This window comes from Leuresthes tenuis, unplaced genomic scaffold (genome assembly GCF_036924035.1).
Source record: "Leuresthes tenuis unplaced genomic scaffold, fLeuTen1.0.hap1 SCAF_6, whole genome shotgun sequence".
Lineage (NCBI taxonomy): Eukaryota > Metazoa > Chordata > Actinopteri > Atheriniformes > Atherinopsidae > Leuresthes > Leuresthes tenuis.
The window spans coordinates 808,453-831,697 of NW_027325360.1; the positions used below are offsets into that span (position 1 = coordinate 808,453).

Below are 23,245 nucleotides of genomic sequence, written 5' to 3' on the forward strand. Positions count from 1 at the left end.
TTGAGACCCAAATCAGACCATCGGGCCTGTTCTGTCCCCCCTAAAGATCTGCAGAGGCTGCTCCGTGCCTGGTCCATATCACACCTGAATGTTACCTGGTTACCACTGGCTCCCTGTTCACCTGGTGACTGATTTGAAAGTTTTGCTGTTTTACTTTTAAATGTCTTCATAGTCAGGCTCCGATTTACTTAAATACCCCAGTTAGAAAGCTGCTGTCAGCCAATCAGGGATCCCTGATGTGCCCAGAGGCAGAAAGCAGAAGGTGGTCGAGCTTCTTCAGCTGCTGAAACAGCGAAATAAATAATAAAGGAGCGTCTCATCTTCCCATTTAATGGTTGTTAAGTGTGCCGTAAGGTGAAGCCACCAGGGGGCGCTGGTCTCCAGGATGTGATGAAGCTAAAGCAGTTATTGAAGGAATTGAAGGAACAGGTAGTGAAAAGAGTCAGAAAAACTCCCAAAATGAGCTAAATCAGAGGGTTAAACAGCTGCTGAAGGTGAAAAAGAGTTGAAAATAAAAGTGGGAGCAGCAGCCGAAGGAGGAGCTGCTCCCCAGCGGTTAGTTCTGCTTTACATGTTGCAACAGACCGGGGCAGGAAGCCAGAGTGACACATTCAACGTCTGTGCATCACACTGATACCACAGAGGGAGTCGAGACGGGAGGGTGGAGGTGCAAGAAGACCAGAGGAGGAAGTACAGGGAGAAGCTAAAGTACAACAGAAGGCAGAGGACGCTGCGCCGAAAGGAGGCGAGGAAACAAAGGAGGACAGAAAGAAGAGGCGGCGTCATGGAGGAGGACATCAGGAAGCAGGGGATCCTCTTCCTCCAGCAGCAGCGCTTCGGAAAGGTACGACTGAGGTGTTCCACAGGTGCAGCAGAAGGTGGAGGTGCTCCTCCTCACCTCGGGGTGTGTGTGTGTGTGTGTGCGTGCACGTACGGGCGCAGAGGTGGAAGCGGGTGTGGTGCGTCCTGTACAGGGAGAGCTCCTGCTCCATCTCCAGGCTGGACTTCTTCGAGTGCAAAGATGGGGGCAACGTGGAGAAGATGGACAAGAGTCTGCGCAAACACCAGGAACACAAGAAGGTACCGACCGCCGTGTGCACGGCGCTGGCGTGCACCGTTACCACGGTGATGACCCCCTCCGTGTGTCCCCCAGGTCATCCGGCTGTCCGACTGCATCCGGGTGACGGAGGTGGAGATGGACGGATGTCCCAAAGACACGGGGTCCTTCCTGGTGGAGACCACCGACAAGATCTATGTGTTCGCCTGCGACAGGAACCAGCTGGACGACTGGACCCACAAGCTGTGCGAGGTCGCCTTCCCTGTAGGTACACGCACGTGCACGTGCACAGGGTTACTGTTTTAATCCAGATTTATAAAACGCATAAAACATGAAGTTAAACAACTGAAACGTAGAGTTGACGTTTGAAGGCGGATCAACCTGCTGCCATAAAGTTTACATCTGAGCAAAGAAATCTGCTGTGAAACTCATGAAGGAAGCTGAACCTGGTGTCCTGCTGGTGCTTTAGAACCTGAGCAGCTGCTGGTGCTTTAGAACCTGGTCTCCTGCTGGTGCTTTAGAACCTGAGCAGCTGCTGGTGCTTTAGAACCTCAGCAGCTGCTGGTGCTTTAGAACCTGAGCAGCTGCTGGTGCTTTAGAACCTGAGCAGCTGTTGGTGCTTTAGAACCTGAGCAGCTGTTGGTGCTTTAGAACCTGAGCAGCTGCTGGTGCTTTAGAACCTGAGCAGCTGCTGGTGCTTTAGAACCTGAGCAGCTGCTGGTGCTTTAGAACCTGAGCAGCTGTTGGTCTGTTGGAACCTGAGCAGCTGCTGCTGCTTTAGAACCTGAGCAGCTGCTGGTGCTTTAGAACTTGAGCAGCTGTTGGTCTGTTGGAACCTGAGCAGCTGCTGGTGCTTTAGAACCTGAGCAGCTGTTGGTGCTTTAGAACCTGAGCAGCTGCTGGTCTGTTGGAACCCGATCAGCTGTTGGTCTGTTGGAACCTGATCAGCTGTTGGTGCTTTGGAACCTGAGCAGCTGCTGGTGCTTTAGAACCTGAGCAGCTGTTGGTGCTTTAGAACCTGAGCAGCTGTTGGTCTGTTGGAACCTGAGCAGCTGCTGGTGCTTTAGAACCTGAGCAGCTGCTGGTGCTTTAGAACCTGAGCAGCTGTTGGTGCTTTAGAACCTGAGCAGCTGCTGGTGCTTTAGAACCTGAGCAGCTGTTGGTGCTTTAGAACCTGAGCAGCTGTTGGTGCTTTAGAACCTGAGCAGCTGTTAGTCTGTTGGAACCTGAGCAGCTGCTGGTGCTTTAGAACCTGAGCAGCTGTTGGTCTGTTGGAACCTGAGCAGCTGCTGGTGCTTTAGAACCTGAGCAGCTGCTGGTGCTTTAGAACCTGAGCAGCTGTTGGTGCTTTAGAACCTGAGCAGCTGTTGGTGCTTTAGAACCTGAGCAGCTGCTGGTGCTTTAGAACCTGAGCAGCTGTTGGTGCTTTAGAACCTGAGCAGCTGTTGGTGCTTTAGAACCTGAGCAGCTGTTAGTCTGTTGGAACCTGAGCAGCTGCTGGTGCTTTAGAACCTGAGCAGCTGTTGGTCTGTTGGAACCTGAGCAGCTGCTGGTGCTTTAGAACCTGAGCAGCTGTTGGTGCTTTAGAACCTGAGCAGCTGTTGGTGCTTTAGAACCTGAGCAGCTGTTAGTCTGTTGGAACCTGAGCAGCTGCTGGTGCTTTAGAACCTGAGCAGCTGTTGGTCTGTTGGAACCTGAGCAGCTGCTGGTGCTTTAGAACCTGAGCAGCTGCTGGTGCTTTAGAACCTGAGCAGCTGTTGGTGCTTTAGAACCTGAGCAGCTGTTGGTCTGTTGGAACCTGAGAAGCTGTTGGTGCTTTAGAACCTGAGCAGCTGTTGGTGCTTTAGAACCTGAGAAGCTGTTGGTGCTTTAGAACCTGAGCAGCTGTTGGTGCTTTAGAACCTGAGCAGCTGCTGGTGCTTTAGAACCTGAGCAGCTGTTGGTCTGTTGGAACCTGAGCAGCTGCTGGTGCTTTGGAACCTGAGCAGCTGTTGGCCTGTTGGAACCTGAACAGCTGTTGGTCTGTTGGAACCTGAGCAGCTGTTGGTGCTTTAGAACCTGAGCAGCTGCTGGTGCTTTGGAACCTGAGCAGCTGTTGGTCTGTTGGAACCTGAGAAACTGCTGGTGCTTTAGAACCTGAGCAGCTGCTGGTGCTTTGGAACCTGAGCAGCTGTTGGTCTGTTGGAACCTGAGAAACTGCTGGTGCTTTAGAACCTGAGCAGCTGCTGGTGCTTTGGAACCTGAACAGCTGTTGGTCTGTTGGAACCTGAGCAGCTGCTGGTGCTTTAGAACCTGAGCAGCTGCTGGTGCTTTGGAACCTGAGCAGCTGTTGGTCTGTTGGAACCTGAGAAACTGCTGGTGCTTTAGAACCTGAGCAGCTGCTGGTGCTTTGGAACCTGAGCAGCTGTTGGTCTGTTGGAACCTGAGCAGCTGCTGGTGCTTTAGAACCTGAGCAGCTGCTGGTGCTTTAGAACCCGAGCAGCTGTTGGTCTGTTGGAACCTGAGCAGCTGCTGGTGCTTTAGAACCTGAGAAACTGCTGGTGCTTTAGAACCTGAGCAGCTGCTGGTGCTTTAGAACCCGAGCAGCTGTTGGTCTGTTGGAACCTGAGCAGCTGTTGGTCTGTTGGAACCTGAGAAACTGCTGGTGCTTTAGAACCTGAGCAGCTGCTGGTGCTTTAGAACCTGAGAAACTGCTGGTGCTTTAGAACCTGAGCAGCTGTTGGTTCTTTAGAACCTGAGCAGCTGGTGCTTTAGAACCTGAGCAGCTGTTGGTCTGTTGGAACCTGAGCAGCTGTTGGTCTGTTGGAACCTGAGCAGCTGTTGGTGCTTTAGAACCTGAGCAGCTGTTGGTCTGTTGGAACCTGAGCAGCTGTTGGTCTGTTGGAACCTGAGAAGCTGTTGGTGCTTTAGAACCTGAGCAGCTGTTGGTGCTTTAGAACCTGAGCAGCTGTTGGTGCTTTAGAACCTGAGCAGCTGTTGGTCTGTTGGAACCTGAGCAGCTGCTGGTGCTTTGGAACCTGAGCAGCTGCTGGTGCTTTAGAACCTGAGCAGCTGGTGCTTTAGAACCTGAGCAGCTGTTGGTCTGTTGGAACCCGAGCAGCTGTTGGTCTGTTGGAACCTGAGCAGCTGTTAGTCTGTTGGAACCTGAGCAGCTGTTGGTCTGTTGGAACCTGAGCAGCTGTTGGTGCTTTAGAACCTGAGCAGCTGTTGGTGGTTTAGAACCTGAGCAGCTGCTGGTGCTTTAGAACTTGAGCAGCTTTTGGTCTGTTGGAACCTGAGAAACTGCTGGTGCTTTAGAACCTGAGCAGCTGTTGGTGCTTTAGAACCTGAGCAGCTGTTGGTCTGTTGGAACCTGAGCAGCTGTTGGTCTGTTGGAACCTGAGCAGCTGCTGATCTGTTGGAATCTGAGCAGCTGTTGGTGCTTTAGAACCTGAGCAGCTGTTGGTCTGTTGGAACCTGAGCAGCTGCTGATCTGTTGGAATCTGAGCAGCTGTTGGTGCTTTAGAACCTGAGCAGCTGTTGGTCTGTTGGAACCTGAGCAGCTGTTGGTCTGTTGGAATCTGAGCAGCTGTTGGTGCTTTAGAACCTGAGCAGCTGTTGGTGCTTTAGAACCTGAGCAGCTGTTGGTGCTTTGGAACCTGAGCAGCTGCTGGTGCTTTAGAACCTGAGCAGCTGTTGGTCTGTTGGAACCCGATCAGCTGCTGGTCTGTTGGAACCTGAGCAGCTGCTGGTGCTTTAGAACCTGAGCAGCTGTTGGTCTGTTGGAACCTGAGCAGCTGTTGGTGCTTTAGAACCTGAGCAGCTGTTGGTCTGTTGGAACCTGAGCAGCTGTTGGTCTGTTGGAACCTGAGCAGCTGTTGGTCTGTTGGAACCTGAGCAGCTGTTGGTGCTTTAGAACCTGAGCTGCTGTTGGTCTGTTGGAACCCGAGCAGCTGTTGGTCTGTTGGAACCTGAGCAGCTGTTGGTCTGTTGGAACCTGAGCAGCTGTTGGTCTGTTGGAACCTGAGCAGCTGTTGGTCTGTTGGAACCTGAGCAGCTGTTGGTGCTTTAGAACCTGAGCAGCTGTTGGTTCCTTAGAACCTGAGAAGCTGTTGGTGCTTTAGAACCTGAGCAGCTGCTGGTGATTTAGAACCTGAGAAACTGTTGGTGCTTTAGAACCTGAGCAGCTGCTGGTGCTTTAGAACCTGAGCAGCTGCTGGTGCTTTAGATCCTGAGAAACTGTTGGTGCTTTAGAACCTGAGCAGCTGTTGGTGCTTTAGAACCTGAGCAGCTGCTGGTGCTTTAGAACCTGAGCAGCTGCTGGTGCTTTAGATCCTGAGAAACTGCTGGTGCTTTAGAACCTGAGCAGCTGTTGGTCTGTTGGAACCTGAGCAGCTGCTGGTGGTTTGGAACCTGAGCAGCTGTTGGTGGTTTGGAACCTGAGCAGCTGTTGGTCTGTTGGAATCTGAGCAGCTGTTGGTCTGTTGGAACCTGAGCAGCTGTTGGTTCTTTAGAACCTGAGCAGCTGTTGGTCTGTTGGAACCTGAGCAGCTGTTGGTTCTTTAGAACCTGAGCAGCTGCTGGTGCTTTAGAACCTGAGCAGCTGTTGGTGCTTTAGAACCTGAGCAGCTGCTGGTGCTTTAGAACCTCAGCAGCTGTTGGTGCTTTAGAACCTGAGCAGCTGCTGGTGCTTTAGAACCTGAGCAGCTGTTGGTCTGTTGGAACCTGAGCAGCTGTTGGTGGTTTGGAACCTGAGCAGCTGTTGGTCTGTTGGAACCTGAGCAGCTGCTGGTGCTTTGGAACCTGAGCAGCTGCTGGTGCTTTAGAACCTGAGCAGCTGTTGGTCTGTTGGAACCTGAGCAGCTGTTGGTCTGTTGGAACCTGAGCAGCTGTTGGTCTGTTGGAACCTGAGCAGCTGCTGGTGCTTTAGAACCTGAGCAGCTGTTGGTCTGTTGGAACCTGAGCAGCTGTTGGTCTGTTGGAACCTGAGCAGCTGTTGGTCTGTTGGAACCTGAGCAGCTGTTGGTCTGTTGGAACCTGAGCAGCTGTTGGTCTGTTGGAACCTGAGCACCTGAAAGATGGTTTTATTCTGCACTGAGTCATCATTTATTCAACAGAAACTGAGACAAAAGAACCAAGGTGTTGCGACGGTCCAGAGTCCAGACCTCAGCCGGACTGAGAGGCTGTGGTGGGACCTGAGGAGAGACGGTCAGATGTTTCTCAGGAGGTTTAAAACCAGCTGCACCGGGTGACAGAAGTCTTGTAATCAGTTACAGTTTGGTGTTGTGAAAACAGGGTTGTGTTCACTTCTGACTTTTTGCAGAACTGCAGACAAACAGTTGGCTGACCTCAGAGTTCACAAATGAACAGGAAGTGGAACAGCCTGCATCAGGTTCTTCAAACCTCTTTAGTGTCAGAAACAGCTGCAGTAATGCTGCTGAGAAGTCATCAGGTTCATCACATCAGTTCAGCCTCCTTTTACTTCCTGTCAGCTGTTTAAAGGTTAAAGCTGTTTAAAGTGTCATCACAGCTGGTTTTATCCTCCTGTGATCCTGAGAGTTAATATTTACTCAGACGGGCGTTTGGACCCCCTCGGACGGGCGTTTGGACCCCCTCGGACGGGCGTTTGGACCCCCTCGGACGGGCGTTTGGACCCCTGCGGTTCAGATGGTTGTTTGGACCCCTGCGGTTCAGACGGGCGTTTGGACCCCCTCGGACGGGGGTTTGGTCCCCTTCAGACGGGCGTTTGGACCCCCTCGGACGGGGGTTTGGACCCCTTCAGACGGGCGTTTGGACCCCCTCGGACGGGGGTTTGGACCCCCTCGGATGGGCGTTTGGACCCCTGCGGTTCAGACGGGCGTTTGGACCCCTGCGGTTCAGACGGGGGTTTGGACCCCTTCGGACAGGCGTTTGGACCCCTTCAGACGGGGGTTTGGACCCCCTCGGACGGGCGTTTGGACCCCCTCGGACGGGGGTTTGGACTCCTTCAGACGGGCGTTTGGACCCCTTCAGACGGGCGTTTGGACCCCCTCGGACGGGGGTTTGGACCCCTTCAGACGGGCGTTTGGACCCCCTCGGACGGGGGTTTAGACCCCCTCGGATGGGCGTTTGGACCCCTGCGGTTCAGACGGGCGTTTGGTCCCCTTCAGACGGGCGTTTGGACCCCTTCAGATAGTTGCTTGGACCCCCTCGGACGGGCGTTTGGACCCCTTCAGACTGGCGTTTGGACCCCTTCAGACGGGCGTTTGGACCCCTTCAGACGGGCGTTTGGACCCCTTCAGACTGGCGTTTGGACCCCTTCAGACGGGCGTTTGGACCCCTTCAGACGGGCGTTTGGACCCCCTCGGACGGGCGTTTGGACCCCTGCGGTTCAGATAGTTGCTTGGACCCCCTCGGACGGGCGTTTGGACCCCTTCAGACTGGCGTTTGGACCCCTTCAGACGGGCGTTTGGACCCCTTCAGACGGGCGTTTGGACCCCTTCAGACTGGCGTTTGGACCCCTTCAGACGGGCGTTTGGACCCCTTCAGACTGGCGTTTGGACCCCTTCAGACGGGTGTTTGGACCCCTTCAGACGGGCGTTTGGACCCCTTCAGACGGGCGTTTGGACCCCTTCGGACGGGCGTTTGGACCCCTTCAGACGGGCGTTTGGACCCCTTCAGACGGGCGTTTGGACCCCCTCGGACGGGCGTTTGGACCCCTGCGGTTCAGATGGTTGTTTGGACCCCTCGGTTCAGATGGTTGTTTGGACCCCTTCAGACGGGCGTTTGGACCCCTTCAGACGGGCGTTTGGACCCCTTCAGACTGGCGTTTGGACCCCTTCAGACGGGCGTTTGGACCCCTTCAGACGGGCGTTTGGACCCCTTCGGACGGGCGTTTGGACCCCTTCAGACGGGCGTTTGGACCCCTTCAGACTGGCGTTTGGACCCCTTCAGACGGGCGTTTGGACCCCTTCAGACGGGCGTTTGGACCCCTTCAGACTGGCGTTTGGACCCCTTCAGACGGGCGTTTGGACCCCTTCAGACTGGCGTTTGGACCCCTTCAGACGGGCGTTTGGACCCCTTCAGACGGGCGTTTGGACCCCTTCAGACTGGCGTTTGGACCCCTTCAGACGGGCGTTTGGACCCCTTCAGACGGGCGTTTGGACCCCTTCGGACGGGCGTTTGGACCCCTTCAGGCGGGCGTTTGGACCCCTTCAGACTGGCGTTTGGACCCCTTCAGACGGGCGTTTGGACCCCTTCAGACGGGCGTTTGGACCCCTTCGGACGGGGGTTTGGACCCCCTCGGACGGGGGTTTGGACCCCTGCGGTTCAGATGGTTGTTTGGACCCCTTCGGACGGGCGTTTGGACCCCCTCGGACGGGCTTTGCAGCAGAAACCTCACGTTAAACAGCTCGCTGGACCTTTTCTCACTGATGAGGGCAGTAACTCTGAAAACTTTGACCCTGGGAAGTCTTCAGGCTGTTCCGCTGCCCCCGTGCCCTGAATGTGTCACACATCCAAATTCTTCTTCCTCTTCGTATAACTGTGGGTCAGACGGTTCTCCCAGTTTCCTCTCAGATCCCCCCCAACACAGAGAGCACCCCCCCAAACTCCAGTTCACTCCCATCCAAGCTGATGTGGCTTCAGATTAGGAGGCGAGGGTCCCTTTAACCTGCCGTAAAACACAGCAGATGGATGGAAATCATGTGTGCGTCCAGAAGCTGCTGCTTCCAACACAGCGAGTTTCTCTGTCTGCCACAGCAGCCGCTGACAGATCATTCGAACTGATCACAGGTCAGTCTTATCGGCCGCTGCTGTCTCATTAAATGCTGTGTTTTTGTGATGATCTGAACCTGTTTGAGAGAAACATTTATTATTTTCAGCTAACTGCAGCCAGAAAGGTGGAAGTGGAACAAAAAGAGCCTGAATCCAGGTTCACGTCACCAGAAAAGTGCTGCTCTGCTTCTCTCAGCCTGTGAAATGTTGTAAAAAAGGTGGTTTCAGCCCCACTTCCTCTTTCAGTGTGTGTAACAGGAAGTGCAGCCGCAAACAGCCAATCAGCTGCAGCTGCACTGACGCAGAGCGTTCCACTTTTAAATGACAGAAACATGTCGCTTTGGACGCCTTTCTGAGCCGGAACATGCAAACAGCCTCTAACATCGAACTGGAATCCATTTATATCCCGAGTCGACACAAAGGAGCAGCCTCTGACCCGGTGACCTTTCCACTGCAGCTGCAGCCAAACAATGAGCTGGACTGAGGAGTTCAGCTCTGAGGAGTTCAGCTCTGAGGAGTTCAGCTCTGAGGAGTTCAGCTCTGAGGAGGAGTTCAGCTCTGAGGAGGAGTTCAGCTCTGAGGAGGAGTTCAGCTCTGAGGAGGAGTTCAGCTCTGAGGAGGAGTTCAGCTCTGAGGAGGAGTTCAGCTCTGAGCTCATCCAGCTGATGGCTACAGAAGGAAACCTGCTTCTGAATGACAGGATTTTTCAGTCCAAACCTTGTTTCAATTCAATCAATAAGAGTCTAATTCAATCAATAAGAGTCTAATTCAATCAATAAGAGTCCAATTCAATCAATAAGAGTCCAATTCAATCAATAAGAGTCTAATTCATACAGAGCTAATTAAAAGTTTCCAGCTCAGGAAACCAGCAGATTAACTGAAACTTCTCTCTGATCCTGAGCTGCAGGAGGCGACTGTGGAGAGAAAAAACTCCCTTTAACAGGAAGAAACCTCCATCAGAACCAGAACCAGGAAGAAACCTCCATCAGAACCAGAACCAGGAAGAAACCTCCATCAGAACCAGAACCAGGAAGGGTCCATCTGCCTGGACCAGCTGGGGCTGAGAGGACAGGAAAGAGGGGACAACAAGCAGCGTAACACCAGGCCAGAGACACCTGCTGAGAGAGAGAAACACAAGTTAATGACAGCAATGATGTCATCTGTACATGGAGGGAGGAGAGGTGCATCATGGGAGCTCCCCCAGCAGGCTGGGCCTATAGCAGCAGAACATGGAGGGAGGAGAGGTGCATCATGGGAGCTCCCCCAGCAGGCTGGGCCTATAGCAGCAGAACATGGAGGGAGGAGAGGTGCATCATGGGAGCTCCCCCAGCAGGCTGGGCCTGTAGCAGCAGAACATGGAGGGAGGAGAGGTGCATCATGGGAGCTCCCCCAGCAGGCTGGGCCTATAGCAGCAGAACATGGAGAGAGGAGAGGTGCATCATGGGAGGTAAACAGAGCAGAGGGACACAGAAGTAAATGAACCGGATCAGCGCCGTCCCACTTCCTCCTGAGTGTTTTCAGAGTAAAGGTCCACAGTTTCCAGAGCTGCTGGATGTGTTCAGTGTTTTCTGAAGGAGCCACAGAGGTGTTTGTGTCTCAGGCTCAGTGTTTGGTGAATGATCGGCTGCTTGTTGCCGCGGTAACACTGTTTCTGACTCTGATGCTTTGCTGTCTGTGTGCAGATGAGCTGGATGGACCACGGAGTGAAACGGGGCAGCCTGCAGAGAGGCAGCAGGGTGGAGGAAGATGAAATGATGGAGCAGAACTCGCTGTACAGCGGCAGGGAGACAGGTAACACCTGAGCGTGCACACCTGAGCGTGCACACCTGAGGCCGCTGAGCCCTCTGATGACAGAACATCTCGCATGGCCGTGTTTCTGCAGCAGCTTTTAGTTCAGGCAGGACTTCCTCTGTCACACCTTCACCCAAACCTCATTTCCTTCTTTCTCTTCACGGCTAAATTTAGCCGCCTGAGCTCTGAATGACGCAGTCGGCTCACACACTGAAGGCTTCTGCCCTCCCAGGAGCTGCTCCGGGTCTGGTTCAGCTCGGCTGTTTATCAGGCTGGATCTGCACAGTCAGCCGTGTTTGAATAACTCTGAAGGATGCAGGTTATTTCCCATCATGCACCTGGTGTGAATCCTTCAGAACAGCTATAAATGATAAAAGTGAGTCTCCTGGGAACTGTTCTTGGATAAAAGCTTTTATGTGATGTGGTGTCGGCTCCATCGCCCCACAGCAGGTTCTGGTTCTTTTATATTTATTTGATAAACACGTTTGTTTAATCTGGTGTTGATTCCTCAGCTCATGGTGATTCACATTAAAGTGGCAGAAGAAGCTCGCTGTGAGTTTTGAGGCACTTTCATTGCTCTGAAACCACCGCGGCGGGTTTCTGACACATGAGAAAGTGGAAGTCTGAAGCTTTGCAGCATCTTGTGAAATTCAGACAGTTTCCATTGCGGTTCTGTCGGCTTGAGCTCTGTCAGGGTGTGGTGGCGTCGTGGAAACTTCTGAGCGCCGGTTCCTGCTGCGGTCGGACTCCGTCTCAGGGTGTCGCAGCGCTGCAGTGACCAGCAGCTGCAAGACGAGCTTTTATCTTGACGGGACAAACTTCCCTCTGTCAACAGGAAGTGTTTCACTGGCTGAGCCTCGGCTCCAGAGCTCAGTCCAGGGCGTCTCCGGCTGTTTGAACATCTGGGAGTTTATCTTAAAAACCACACCTGGATGCTGTTTTCAGTCAAAGTGACCTTCACCTGTTTCAGCTGGTCGAAGGGGGCGGAGTCCAACAAACTCATGTTTTATAGACATTTTGCAGTTAGTTGTTGGATTAATGTATGAAGCAGTGAAAACGCTGCATTATGATAGATAAAAATCTGTTAATCAGTTCAAAGGAAACAAGATGTGTGTAATCCTGAAAATGATCCAACATTAAAACAAGTTTTATTCAGAATAACATTCTGAAAGTCATGCAGACAGTTCAGGGTCTAATAACCGTTTTATCCCAACGTGTTGGCGTCCATCTCTTCATTGGAGGTTAAGGGAAAAGAGATATATGGCAGCATATATAAGTGTCTGTTAGTTCCCTTTGTGTGAAAGTTCCTCCTCTAACGAGCCGTTCTGATTTTCACTCCTTAAGTTGGCTCCGCCTCCTCTGCTAAGCCCCGCCCCCTCACCTCCACCCTGCTGGACGGATGAAGCCAGCTTCTGGTGGAAATGTTCTGCTGTCAGCTGCACTGAGGAGCATGCATCTTCCATCCAGCAGCAGCCTCAGAGGATATAAGAGCCCAGTGGATAAACTATATCTGAGGCTAATGTTCCAGCAGAGTTAGCTAAAGACTGTGAATGTGCAGCAGACACTTTTCATCCCACTGTTTTAACAACTTGGTCCAGTTCAACGCTGGACTGAAGGAACTGAGCCACAAAGAGGGAAGAAAATGCTTGGTCCATCACTGCTGATGAGAAAGCATCGTTTGTTAGCATCTGCTGCTAACTTACAGCTAAGTTACTGCTAATTTACAGCTAACTGCTAATTTACAGCTAACTGCTAACTTACTGCTAATTTACAGCTAACTGCTAATTTACAGCTAACTGCTAACTTACTGCTAATTTACAGCTAACTGCTAACTTACTGCTAAACTGTTTCCCTCTGGACCTAATTTCAATTGACAGTCATGGCTGTCAAAGTCATTCAGAGAAGAAGAATGGATCCTGAAGTAGTTTGTCTGATAACTTGTGTTCAGAGTTGTGTTGTTGTTATTTATGATGTTTGTTAATGAGGAGCCAGACACCAAGTTAGAGGAACACTGAGATCTGAGGGATGATCTGTCGCTGTTTAAACTGTCATCAGGGAATCTGAACCAGGACCCAGAAACAGATTCAGAGTCAAGAGGTTAAGCCCTGAAAGAGCAGCCAGAGGCTGGAGTTCACCAAAGATTTTACTGACAAAATGAAGGCGCTGCTCGGCAACCAGGGAGAATTAAAAGGGGGTAACAGGAAGCTGGCTTTCAAAATAAAACGGGAAACTAAGCAAAGCTCTGAACTGAACACAAACTCTAACAGATTAAAACTGGACTGACGGCAAATCACCAAAACAGAATAAAGTAGAAGCTCGGATCAGGAAAAGAAGTAAAAATTAAACAGGAAACACAAGAAGAAGAAGAAACACATGAAGCTAAACGAGGGAAAGAAACCGGAACAGAATCTGAGTTCTGATAAACAGAACAAAAAGGACTGAACACCAAAACTAAAGAATAAATAAGTAAACAGAACCAGAACCAAAGGTCACAGGTCACCATAGAAGAAGTGTCTGAGACGCAGAAATCAAAGAATAAACCAGAATATGAAGATCAATAACTTTAAACGAATAAAAACGATTTAAAACACTGAAAAACTCAAGAAGTGAGACAAAGACGAATAAACTGAACTCATGACGAGGCAAGCAGCCGCAATAAGTAACGGGAAGTTAAAGCAGTCACATGGAGGCAAGCTCCTAAAAATAAACCAGAAAGTCAGAGAAGCTCCGAAAGGATCCGAACGACTCAGCAGGAAACGTGATTTCAGACACAAGTCGAACCCAGCGTGGAAACGAGGAAATATAAAAGCATTAAGAGTCCAAAACCCAAAGGAAGTCGGTTCATGACCTTAAAGACGACCAACGGGAGCCTGAAGCAGCACCCCCGCAGGCAGCAGACGGTACTACAGCTCTGTGACCTTTGTTCCAAATATGACTCATCAGGGTCCCCCCCCCCAATAAAACGGGCTGAAAGGTTTCCTAAGATGTTTAAAAGATGTTTAAAAGCAGCCTGATGTTGGAGCTGACTCTAGTTTCTCTTTACCTTGGTCTGGTTTCTGTTGAACTGCTGCTCTGATTGTTGTGGTCCTGAATCAGGAAGTCAACCAGAGTTGTGTGTTTGCTTCTTTTTAAAGCTCAATATGAACAGACAAAGAGACAAAAATAAAGGCGGTTAAACGCAGATGATCTGCAGACCAGCTCCCCGAAAATAAACCCAAACATGGTGAGCCTCAGTCAATCAATCAAATCCAATTAGTTCAATTCAAAATGAGTCAATTTCATTCATACAGAGATAATTAAAAGTATCCGAGCTAAAGGAAGCCAGCAGAACTGAAGCTTCTCTCTGATCCTGAGCTGCACGAGGCGACTGTGGAGAGAAAAAACTCCCTTTAACAGGAAGAAACCTCCATCAGAACCAGAACCAGGAAGAAACCTCCATCAGAACCAGAGCCAGGAAGAAACCTCCATCAGAACCAGAACCAGGAAGAAACCTCCATCAGAACCAGAACCAGGAAGGGTCCATCTGCCTGGACCAGCTGGGGCTGAGAGGACAGGAAAGAGGGGACAACAAGCAGCGTAACACCAGGCCAGAGACACCTGCTGAGAGAGAGAAACACAAGTTAATGACAGCAATGATGTCATCTGTACATGGAGGGAGGAGAGGTGCATCATGGGAGCTCCCCCAGCAGGCTGGGCCTATAGCAGCAGAACTATGGGATGTTTCAGGCTCACCTGAGCCATCCCTAACTATAAGCTTTATCAGGAAGAAGGAAAATGAGGCCTGGATCAGGCCCAGTTTCTCTGTAGCCTCCTAAAGAGCGTTTGTTCATCCGGGTCCTCAGTGGCTGAACCGGTGTTATAAATTCACCCGTTCAGCCTCGGCTGGTCGTACAGACCCCCCCCCCCACAAACATCTTCTCTGTCGCCTGCTGCAACATGTTGATGAGCTCCAGCTGGTTGCCGTCGGTTACTGTTGTTAACTGTGACGCAGAAGCATGAAGTAGCTTTAGCTCCTGCAGCTGCTGCCGTTTGTTTTTCCACATCCTGAATCAGCTGCAGCTCGCAGCCTGCGGTTTCCTCTGTGGATCAGCTGCAGTTAGAGGCCTGGTGTCACATCTCAGCTCAGTTTAGCTTCTTAGCATACAGAGACTGTTCTGAACAACGTTACCGGCCCACAGATTAGTGAACAGCCCCCCCACTGAGGTGGAATAAAAAATTAAAACTGTTTAAACTGCTGTTTGACTGCAGCTCTGTGGGGGAACCACATGTTTCGCCTCCTCTGGATCCAGGTGTTATGCCCACATCTGCAGCTTTTTGTTTTTTATTATAAGGGGTTGAGATGCGTTGGTCTCTGCATCTGAACTGTCCTCGATCACTTCTCCACCCGTCTCCACCCATCTCCACCCGTCTCCACCCGCCCCCACCCGTCTCCACCCGCCTCCACCCGCCTCCACCCGTCTCCACCCACCTCCACCCACCTCCACCCGCCTCCACCCGTCTCCACCCGTCTCCACCCGTCTCCTGGGTCTTTGGAGCCGTCTTCATCTCTTGATGAATCCTTTTCATTCTGAAATGCGAGGTCCACTTCTCCACCATCAGAGTCACGGTCCGACATGTTCTGTGGAGCTGCTGAAGCCTCCTGATCCTTCCTGGCTGCCTTGGATGTGACTTTGTGAAGTCAGGGTCTGTGTTTCTGGCCACATCGTTCACACCTTTCACACTCATCGAATCTAAAATTGATTGATGCCCACTGAGTCTTACAAAAGGGCAGCTTTAAAGATGCTCCGTTGGGTTCTGGCCTAATTTCAGTCAGAAACTCTGGTTTCAACATGAAGAACTGATGGTTCCACCATCATGGAACCACCAGTGAGAACAGTCTGGACTGAGACTGCCCTGTTTGTAGGGAACCAGACGAGAGGAACTCAGCGGTCCAGAAGGAGCATCAGCCTGAGTTTAAACAGCTGCTGCAGACCCAGAAGTCTCTCTGTTGGCAGCATCAGGGACTGGATCTGATCCAGGCAGCCGGTGGAGGTCACTGAGGACCTTTTTGGTTGATGAAACAACAGACGCTCCGTGGGGTTCTGGACCATCTGAGGTGGTTTCGCTGGGAGAGCTTCTGAAAGAGCAGAAAGAGCTTTACGGTTGCATTCCTTCCTTCATTCATGTAGATGTTATGCTCCCCAGAAGACTCTGAAAGACTATCAGCTCACATCTAAAGTGTTTAGAGTTTTTAGTCCCAGACTGCTTCTTGTCGGGTTTATTTACAAGACTTCAACTAGATTTTTTTTCCCATCATGCTCAGCAGAAGTTTTACAAAAACGGAGGAGAAGCAGCTTTTAGCTGCAGCTGCAGTGGTTTGTAGTGAAAAACCCAACAAAAAGAAGAGAAAACGCCTCAGAATATGGGCACGGACCGTCCATTTTCACCTGCTGGTCGCTCGTTCTTCTACCTCCGCCGACATGTTTGTTGTTGACTGCTTTCCTGTTTCTGATGCTGTCAGAGCTCATCTATTGGCTGTTGATGGTGAAACGTCACTACGACCTGCGATGATATTAAACACGTTTGGTATGAGCCCAAGACTGGGGAGAGACTGGTATGAAACGGGGTCGCAGAAAGAAAAATCAACCGCCTTAAACTTAACGATCGAGATGACGGGAGTGCACCGAGACTCCAGTTAGACTCCTAAAGACTCAGTTCTTGGTCTGTGGAAATCGTTTGGTGTGAGCCCAGCATGAGGAAGACAACCTGAGATTCATGCTGACTCATTATTATATATTATATTACAAAGAGAAGGGCCCCAGTATGGAGCCTTGGGGCACTCCAGAAGAGAATTGAGCGTTTGTTCTTCGTTCTTCACTGTCAGATAACACCCACTGTGATAAAAGCAAGAGTTGGTGGCAGACTGAGTCAGATACAAGCTAATTTTACTGATGATGGAAAAATACACCCAGATTTCTCAGTGATGAAGAACTGAGTTTATATTGATACAGCGATGATAGACTGATTGACTGGGTGGTCAATAGTTCAGTTACAGAGAGGTGAAGTTGAAGGCTGAGGTTTATCTGGTGGGAGTGAAGGTACAGTTGGGTATCATCTGCATAGTGACTGATAAAACCCAATGAGGGGGTCAATTCGGCCAAGAGAACAGAGCCGTGACATCATCATAGCGTCATCAGGTTGTCTCAATCTGGTTTGCTTGATTATTTTTGTGCTGCTGAAAATCGGTGAACATGAATTATTTGGTCACTTAACAGAAAAAAGAAGCTGAAAGTTGTAAAGTTTTAATTTCTTTGTGGATCGACTCATTCTTCATATTGAATTTAACGTGTGTGTGTTCTAGTGTCGGTGCATGACTTCAGAGTGTGTGTTCGAAGGACGGATGCGTCCGATCGCTGCCGGCTGAAGGGCGACGGCGTCCTACGAACTGACATCGATGCTCTGCACCTGCTGGACAAGGCGGGGGACATCCTGTACACCTGGCCGTACAGGTACCTGCGGCGCTTCGGGCGGGACAAGGTGACCCAAACACACCCGGAAACACACGGAACAGTCCTTTAAAGCTCTTTCCTGAATGGAAATTCAGATTAGGAACACCTTTTAAACCTTTTAAACTGAATAACTGAAATAACATGTTTATCAAGTTTTAGACGGCAGGAAAAATTCAGCCCAAGTTTTAGCAAATAAGCCTTGAGGTTGTTGTTAGGAACCTGATTTAGAGCAAATGCCAGAACTTATATCAGCCTAAAAATATGTAGAATGGTCAGATTTGACGGTCTGCAGGCTTCAGTTTATATAGAAAATAAAAGGGGTCCAAGTATAGATCCCTGAGGAACGCCACAGGTCAGAAACACCAACAAAAAACTTCCATTAGATAAGTCATAAATAAACCAGTATCGTGCCACAGCATAAGACTCATTTTTCCATCAGTCTGCTCCCACCAGCTGGACTAAATAAAGTTTTTATTCTCACAGAAACGTCAGAGCATCACACTGTGGTTCCACCTCATGTGTCAAACAGTTATTTTAGGTCTGCAGACTTCTCTGGTGTGACACCAGAGCATCTGATTGAATACAGGAAGTAAGAATGGACTCCGTTGTAACTGCTTCCCTCTCTGCAGTCGACCTTCTCCTTCGAGGCGGGTCGCAGGTGCGACTCCGGAGAGGGCAGCTTCGAGTTCGACACCAAACAGGGGAACTTCCTGTTCCAGGCCGTGGAGGCAGCCATCAACCTGCAGAAGATCTCCCTCCCCCATCGGCAGACGTCCGGCGGCGGCCAGGGGAGTCCAGAGAACCCGCCTCCACCACCGTTCAACCCTCCCCCGCCGTACAGCAGGACGCAGCCGCTGCCTCAGCCTCGCGGACAGGTCCCACAACCCCCTGCTGCTCAGGTCGGGTCACAGAACATAACAATGTTTCCTGCATTTTATGAAATATGGTCTCTGAAAAATGATGAATATAGAAATAAAACCTGCACAAACAAACACAGATTACACCAGACTCTGTTCAAATTTCCTGTAATTTAATTCTGAGCAACATTTCTCGAACAGGATGACGTAAGACTTTAGCCTGAACCCCAAACCACACGTCCTTCAATTCAGCTTTCAGACAAGATGCCTCCTTTTAGCTAAATAACCCACATTAGAAGAAGCTCCACTGATGTTTTCTGTGTGCAGGCGGCGGACGGAGTGTACAGCACCGTGAGCGATCCTCCGAACCAGCAAATGATCCCGACCATAAACAGCGAGGGCTCCGGCCCTGCAGGACAGCAGCGCCCCCAGCTGGTAGGAAACAGACAGAAGACTCAGCCAGTCCAGTATTTCATGATCAATTACAAAAGATAAGAAACATCCAGTCACACAGACTCATGAACCAGTTGAATACAGTTTGTTTGGAACAACTCTTTTAAAAGCTTTTAAAATCAGTCACAGTTAGGAGCTACCAAAGATCCTCTGTGAATACGGCCTGAACTAGAAAGACCTGTGAAGGCCTATAAATAACTATAAAGAACTGTAAAGAACTATAAAGACCTATAAAGACCTGTAAAGACCTGTAAAGAACTATAAAGACCTGTAAAGAACTATAAAGACCTATAAAGAACTGTAAAGAACTATAAAGACCTGTAAAGACCTATAAAGAACTATAAAGACCTGTAAAGACCTATAAAGACCTGTAAAGAACTATAAAGACCTGTAAAGAACTATAAAGACCTATAAAGAACTGTAAAGAACTATAAAGACCTGTAAAGACCTATAAAGACCTGTAAAGACCTATAAAGACCTGTAAAGACCTATAAAGAACTATAAAGACCTGTAAAGACCTATAAAGAACTATAAAGACCTGTAAAGACCTATAAAGACCTGTAAAGAACTATAAAGAACTATAAAGACTTATAAAGACCTGTAAAGACCTATAAAGAACTATAAAGACCTGTAAAGACCTATAAAGAACTATAAAGACCTGTAAAGACCTATAAAGACCTGTAAAGACCTATAAAGAACTATAAAGACCTGTAAAGACCTATAAAGACCTGTAAAGAACTATAAAGAACTATAAAGACTTATAAAGACCTGTAAAGACCTATAAAGACCTGTAAAGAACTATAAAGAACTATAAAGACCTGTAAAGAACTATAAAGAACTATAAAGACTTATAAAGACCTATAAAGACCTGTAAAGACCTATAAAGAACTATAAAGACCTGTAAAGACCTATAAAGACCTGTAAAGACCTATAAAGAACTATAAAGACCTGTAAAGACCTATAAAGAACTATAAAGACCTGTAAAGACCTATAAAGACCTGTAAAGAACTATAAAGAACTATAAAGACTTATAAAGACCTGTAAAGACCTATAAAGACCTGTAAAGAACTATAAAGAACTATAAAGACCTGTAAAGAACTATAAAGAACTATAAAGACTTATAAAGACCTATAAAGACCTGTAAAGACCTATAAAGACCTGTAAAGACCTATAAAGACCTGTAAAGACCTATAAAGAACTATAAAGACCTGTAAAGACCTATAAAGAACTATAAAGACCTATAAAGACCTGTAAAGACCTATAAAGACCTGTAAAGACCTATAAAGAACTATAAAGACCTGTAAAGACCTATAAAGAACTATAAAGACCTGTAAAGACCTATAAAGACCTGTAAAGAACTGTAAAGAACTATAAAGACTTATAAAGACCTGTAAAGAACTATAAAGAACTATAAAGACCTGTAAAGACCTATAAAGACCTGTAAAGAACTATAAAGAACTATAAAGACCTATAAAGACCTGTAAAGAACTATAAAGACCTGTAAAGAACTGTAAAGAACTATAAAGAACTATAAAGACCTATAAAGACCTGTAAAGAACTATAATGAACTATAATGAACTATAATGAACACACTCCACCCAGATACTGAATAAATGAAACTCTCAAAAACCACTGATAAAATAGAGTAAATAAATTAAAGAAACAAGAGGAATATTAAAGGAACCATAAAAGGTTACAGAATATGGAAGAAACCACCGTTTAAAACCAGTCCTCTTGTGTTTGATGGTCCTGTAAAGTCTCCCAGATGGATTATATTCAGAAGAGTGTCGTTCAGAATTTAAAGCAGTACTCTGGTATAAAGACTGGAGGGACTGCTGCTCACTTTCATGGTGATTTTCACCAGTTTCTGCCAGCATCTCCACCTCTGCATGATGAAAGGTCGTCAGGGTCTCAAAAGTGAATATTCAAACCGATTATAAGTTGAATATGATTATTTAAAGGTAAAGAAAATGCTTCAGTAACCGGAAGATCGGCGTGAAACGGCGCCATCTGCTGGACAGTTGTAGTGCCTACAGCACAGGGATTAAAGGGGAACTCCGGTGTTTTTAAACCTTATTTCTGGCATGAAATGCGTTCATCTGCTCACTGAGAACAGCTTGGTGAAAGTCGGCCATCACTGATGAGGGGCTGCTTCTGACTTGTTCTTTCATGGATCTGATTACCAGCTAATGATTAATGTGAGAGGAAATGATTTTCTTAACTCAAGCTGCTGACAGTTTTTCATGGAACATCAGAGCAGAATAAATGTAGGTGGGATAGAGACTGACTGGTATGGTGGAAGAAATGATTCATCGAGTGACAGTTATTACTGAAGGTCAACAGGCTTTTTAAACACAGAAATGTGCTCTTTGTATTTCTGTGACATCACATCGCTGCTTCAACCCGTGTTATGATAAATCTGACTCCCCTTTGCTTTGTATTATTATGAGTCACTAAACTATCCGTTTAACATCATTTGACTTTATATCAAAGTCTGATATAACTCAGTCTCACGGTGGTTGTGAGCACAACCAGACAGAGAGATGCAGAATATGATCAGGCTGCTGTTACAGGGAGTCTGGTTTTAGGATTATTTCAGGTTAAACAGGGACAGTTAAGCTGGATGTTGCTCAAAAAAGGCGGCGAGCTTTGAATAAGACAACGGGTGCAGCTCCTTCTTGAAGATACACAGGGGGAAAAAGGGAAAAATATCTAAAGTTTGGGAGCATTTCAAAGAAAAGAAAAGAGAAAATACTGTACAGTGTGTCCATTGTAAAATCCAGTTAGCTTAGCACGATAGCACAAAGTCAATGCTACAGCATCTCAGCAGAAAGCAGCCAGTTCACAGAGAGTCCACTGAGCAGAACAAACACAAGGAAAGATTTCACTTTAGCATTTTAATGGAAAACAGTCGGCTTGTTAGCTGAGAAGGAAGCTAGCAGAGAACAGAAGGAAGCTGGCAGAGAACAGAAGGAAACTAGCAGAGAACAGAAGGAAGCTAGCAGAGGACGGAAGGAAGCTAACAGAGAACAGAAGGAAGCTGGCAGAGAACAGAAGGAAGCTAGCAGAGAACAGAAGGAAGCTAGCAGAGAACAGAAGGAAGCTAGCAGAGAACAGAAGGAAGCTAACAGAGATCAGAAGGAAGCTAGCAGAGAATAGAAGGAAGTTAGCAGAGAATAGAAGGAAGTTAGCAGAGAACAGGAGGAAGCTAGCAGAGGACGGAAGGAAGCTAACAGAGAACAGAAGGAAGCTAGGAGAGAACAGAAGGAAGCTAGCAAAGAACGGAAGGAAGCTGGCAAAGAACAGAAGGAAGCTAGCAAAGAACAGAAGGAAGCTAGCAGAGAACAGAAGGAAGCTAGCAGATAACAGAAGGAAGCTAGCAGAGAACAGAAGGAAGCTGGCAAAGAACAGAAGGAAGCTAGCAAAGAACAGAAGGAAGCTAGCAGAGAACAGAAGGAAGCTGGCAAAGAACAGAAGGAAGCTAGCAAAGAACAGAAGGAAGCTAGCAGAGAACAGAAGGAAGCTAGCAGAGAACAGAAGGACGCTAGCAGAGAACAGAAGGACGCTAGCAGAGAGCAGAAGGAAGCTAGCAGAGAACAGGAGGACTCCAGCAGAGAACAAACATGTCTGATTACTCGAGCACTTACATACTCGTTGCAGCCTCAGTTGTGAGACAAATAACTGGTCACTGACTGTTTGTGTTCTCTGTTTTCAGTCTCGTCTGGAGCCTCCGGTCGACAAAATGCTGACCGCAGTGAAGAGCTTGACCCTGGATACCCGTGGACTCCCTGTCCCCCAAAAGAACCAGGTCAAGATGATCTCCAGCTGCCCTCTGCCCAACATTGGCCCCGAGTCTAGCTCCAGCGTGGCACCGGCCGGCGGCTCCAGCCACAGCTCCAACCCACGCACCAGCCCCAGACTGAGCTCCACCGCCAACCAGGGTCAGATGTACTCGCAGATCACCCTGCCTGCCGACACCAGTCGGGGAACCAAGAAGGAGAAGAGGAGCGACAGCAAGGCTCCCCCCTTTACCCCCCCTCTGACCAACAAGGAGTCAGAATACTCCCAACCCTTCGACACCATCGCCTCAAATGTCATGTCCGACATCCTGAACTCCCAGGGTCACGGTGGTGAGTTGGGCGCTGACCCTCTGTACGACAGCATCGACGAGATGAAGATCAGAAACATCTTCAAGAACGAACCCAACAGTCTGGGGCCGACATACAGAAAGGTGGACCACATCTACGACGAACCTGAAGGCTGCGCCGCCGCCACAGGAAAGGATTCCACCCCTGCGGTGTACGACGACCCCGAAGAGATGAGAGGAGATGCCTGGAGGATTATGGGTACAACAGCCGACCCAAAGGGCCACGAGTACCCCTACAACCCCCGAGTGGACGACTACGCTGTGCCCAAACGAGCCCAGAGGGCGTTTGCTGCCACTCGGGGGACCACAGAAGAAGAAGAGCAGGAGGACGAACAGGAGGAGGAGCAAGAAGAAGAGGAGGAGGACAATGAGGAGCATTCACCGTACAACAACGTGATGGTGAAGATAGTGTAGAGCATAAACGGGAGGAGAGACGAAGCTCAGACTGACTGCAGGTGTAAACCACATAAGATCATCCATCTTTACACCATCCATCCATCATCTATCCATCCATCCATCCATCCATCATCCATCCATCCATCCATCCAACATCCAACATCCATCCATCCATCCATCATCCATCCATCCATCCATCCAACATCCAACATCCATCCATCCATCCATCATCCATCCATCCATCCATCATCCATCCATCCATCCATCCATCCATCCATCCATCCATCCATCCATCATCCATCCATCCAACATCCATCCATCC

At 48.9% G+C, this 23,245-nt stretch overlaps 1 protein-coding gene across 2 annotated transcripts; it reads left to right on the plus strand.

Moving 5' to 3' along the window:
* The first annotated feature begins 681 nt into the window (after positions 1–681).
* Positions 682–23,071, plus strand: dok2 (docking protein 2). 2 transcript variants are annotated; one of them, XM_072387142.1, is made up of 8 exons: positions 682–844; positions 943–1,080; positions 1,154–1,321; positions 10,474–10,582; positions 16,923–17,098; positions 17,700–17,969; positions 18,255–18,362; positions 22,096–23,071. In XM_072387142.1, exons 1-8 carry the CDS (start codon positions 785–787, stop codon positions 22,939–22,941), a joined length of 1,875 nt encoding a protein of 624 aa, XP_072243243.1. In that variant the 5' UTR covers positions 682–784; the 3' UTR covers positions 22,942–23,071. The 2 variants fall into 2 exon arrangements, with proteins under 2 accessions (XP_072243243.1, XP_072243244.1); XM_072387143.1 differs by lacking the exon at positions 18,255–18,362.
* The last annotated feature ends 174 nt before the right edge of the window (positions 23,072–23,245 follow it).

Bases quoted from the DNA above. Each gene is read 5' to 3' on its own strand.
- dok2 (XM_072387142.1), top strand. From the start codon at position 785: ATGGAGGAGGACATCAGGAAGCAGGGGATCCTCTTCCTCCAGCAGCAG. The intron at 845-942 runs GTACGACTGAGG...GTACGGGCGCAG, and splicing joins AGCAGCAGCGCTTCGGAAAG to AGGTGGAAGCGGGTGTGGTG. The intron at 17,970-18,254 runs GTCGGGTCACAG...TTCTGTGTGCAG, and splicing joins CACAACCCCCTGCTGCTCAG to GCGGCGGACGGAGTGTACAG.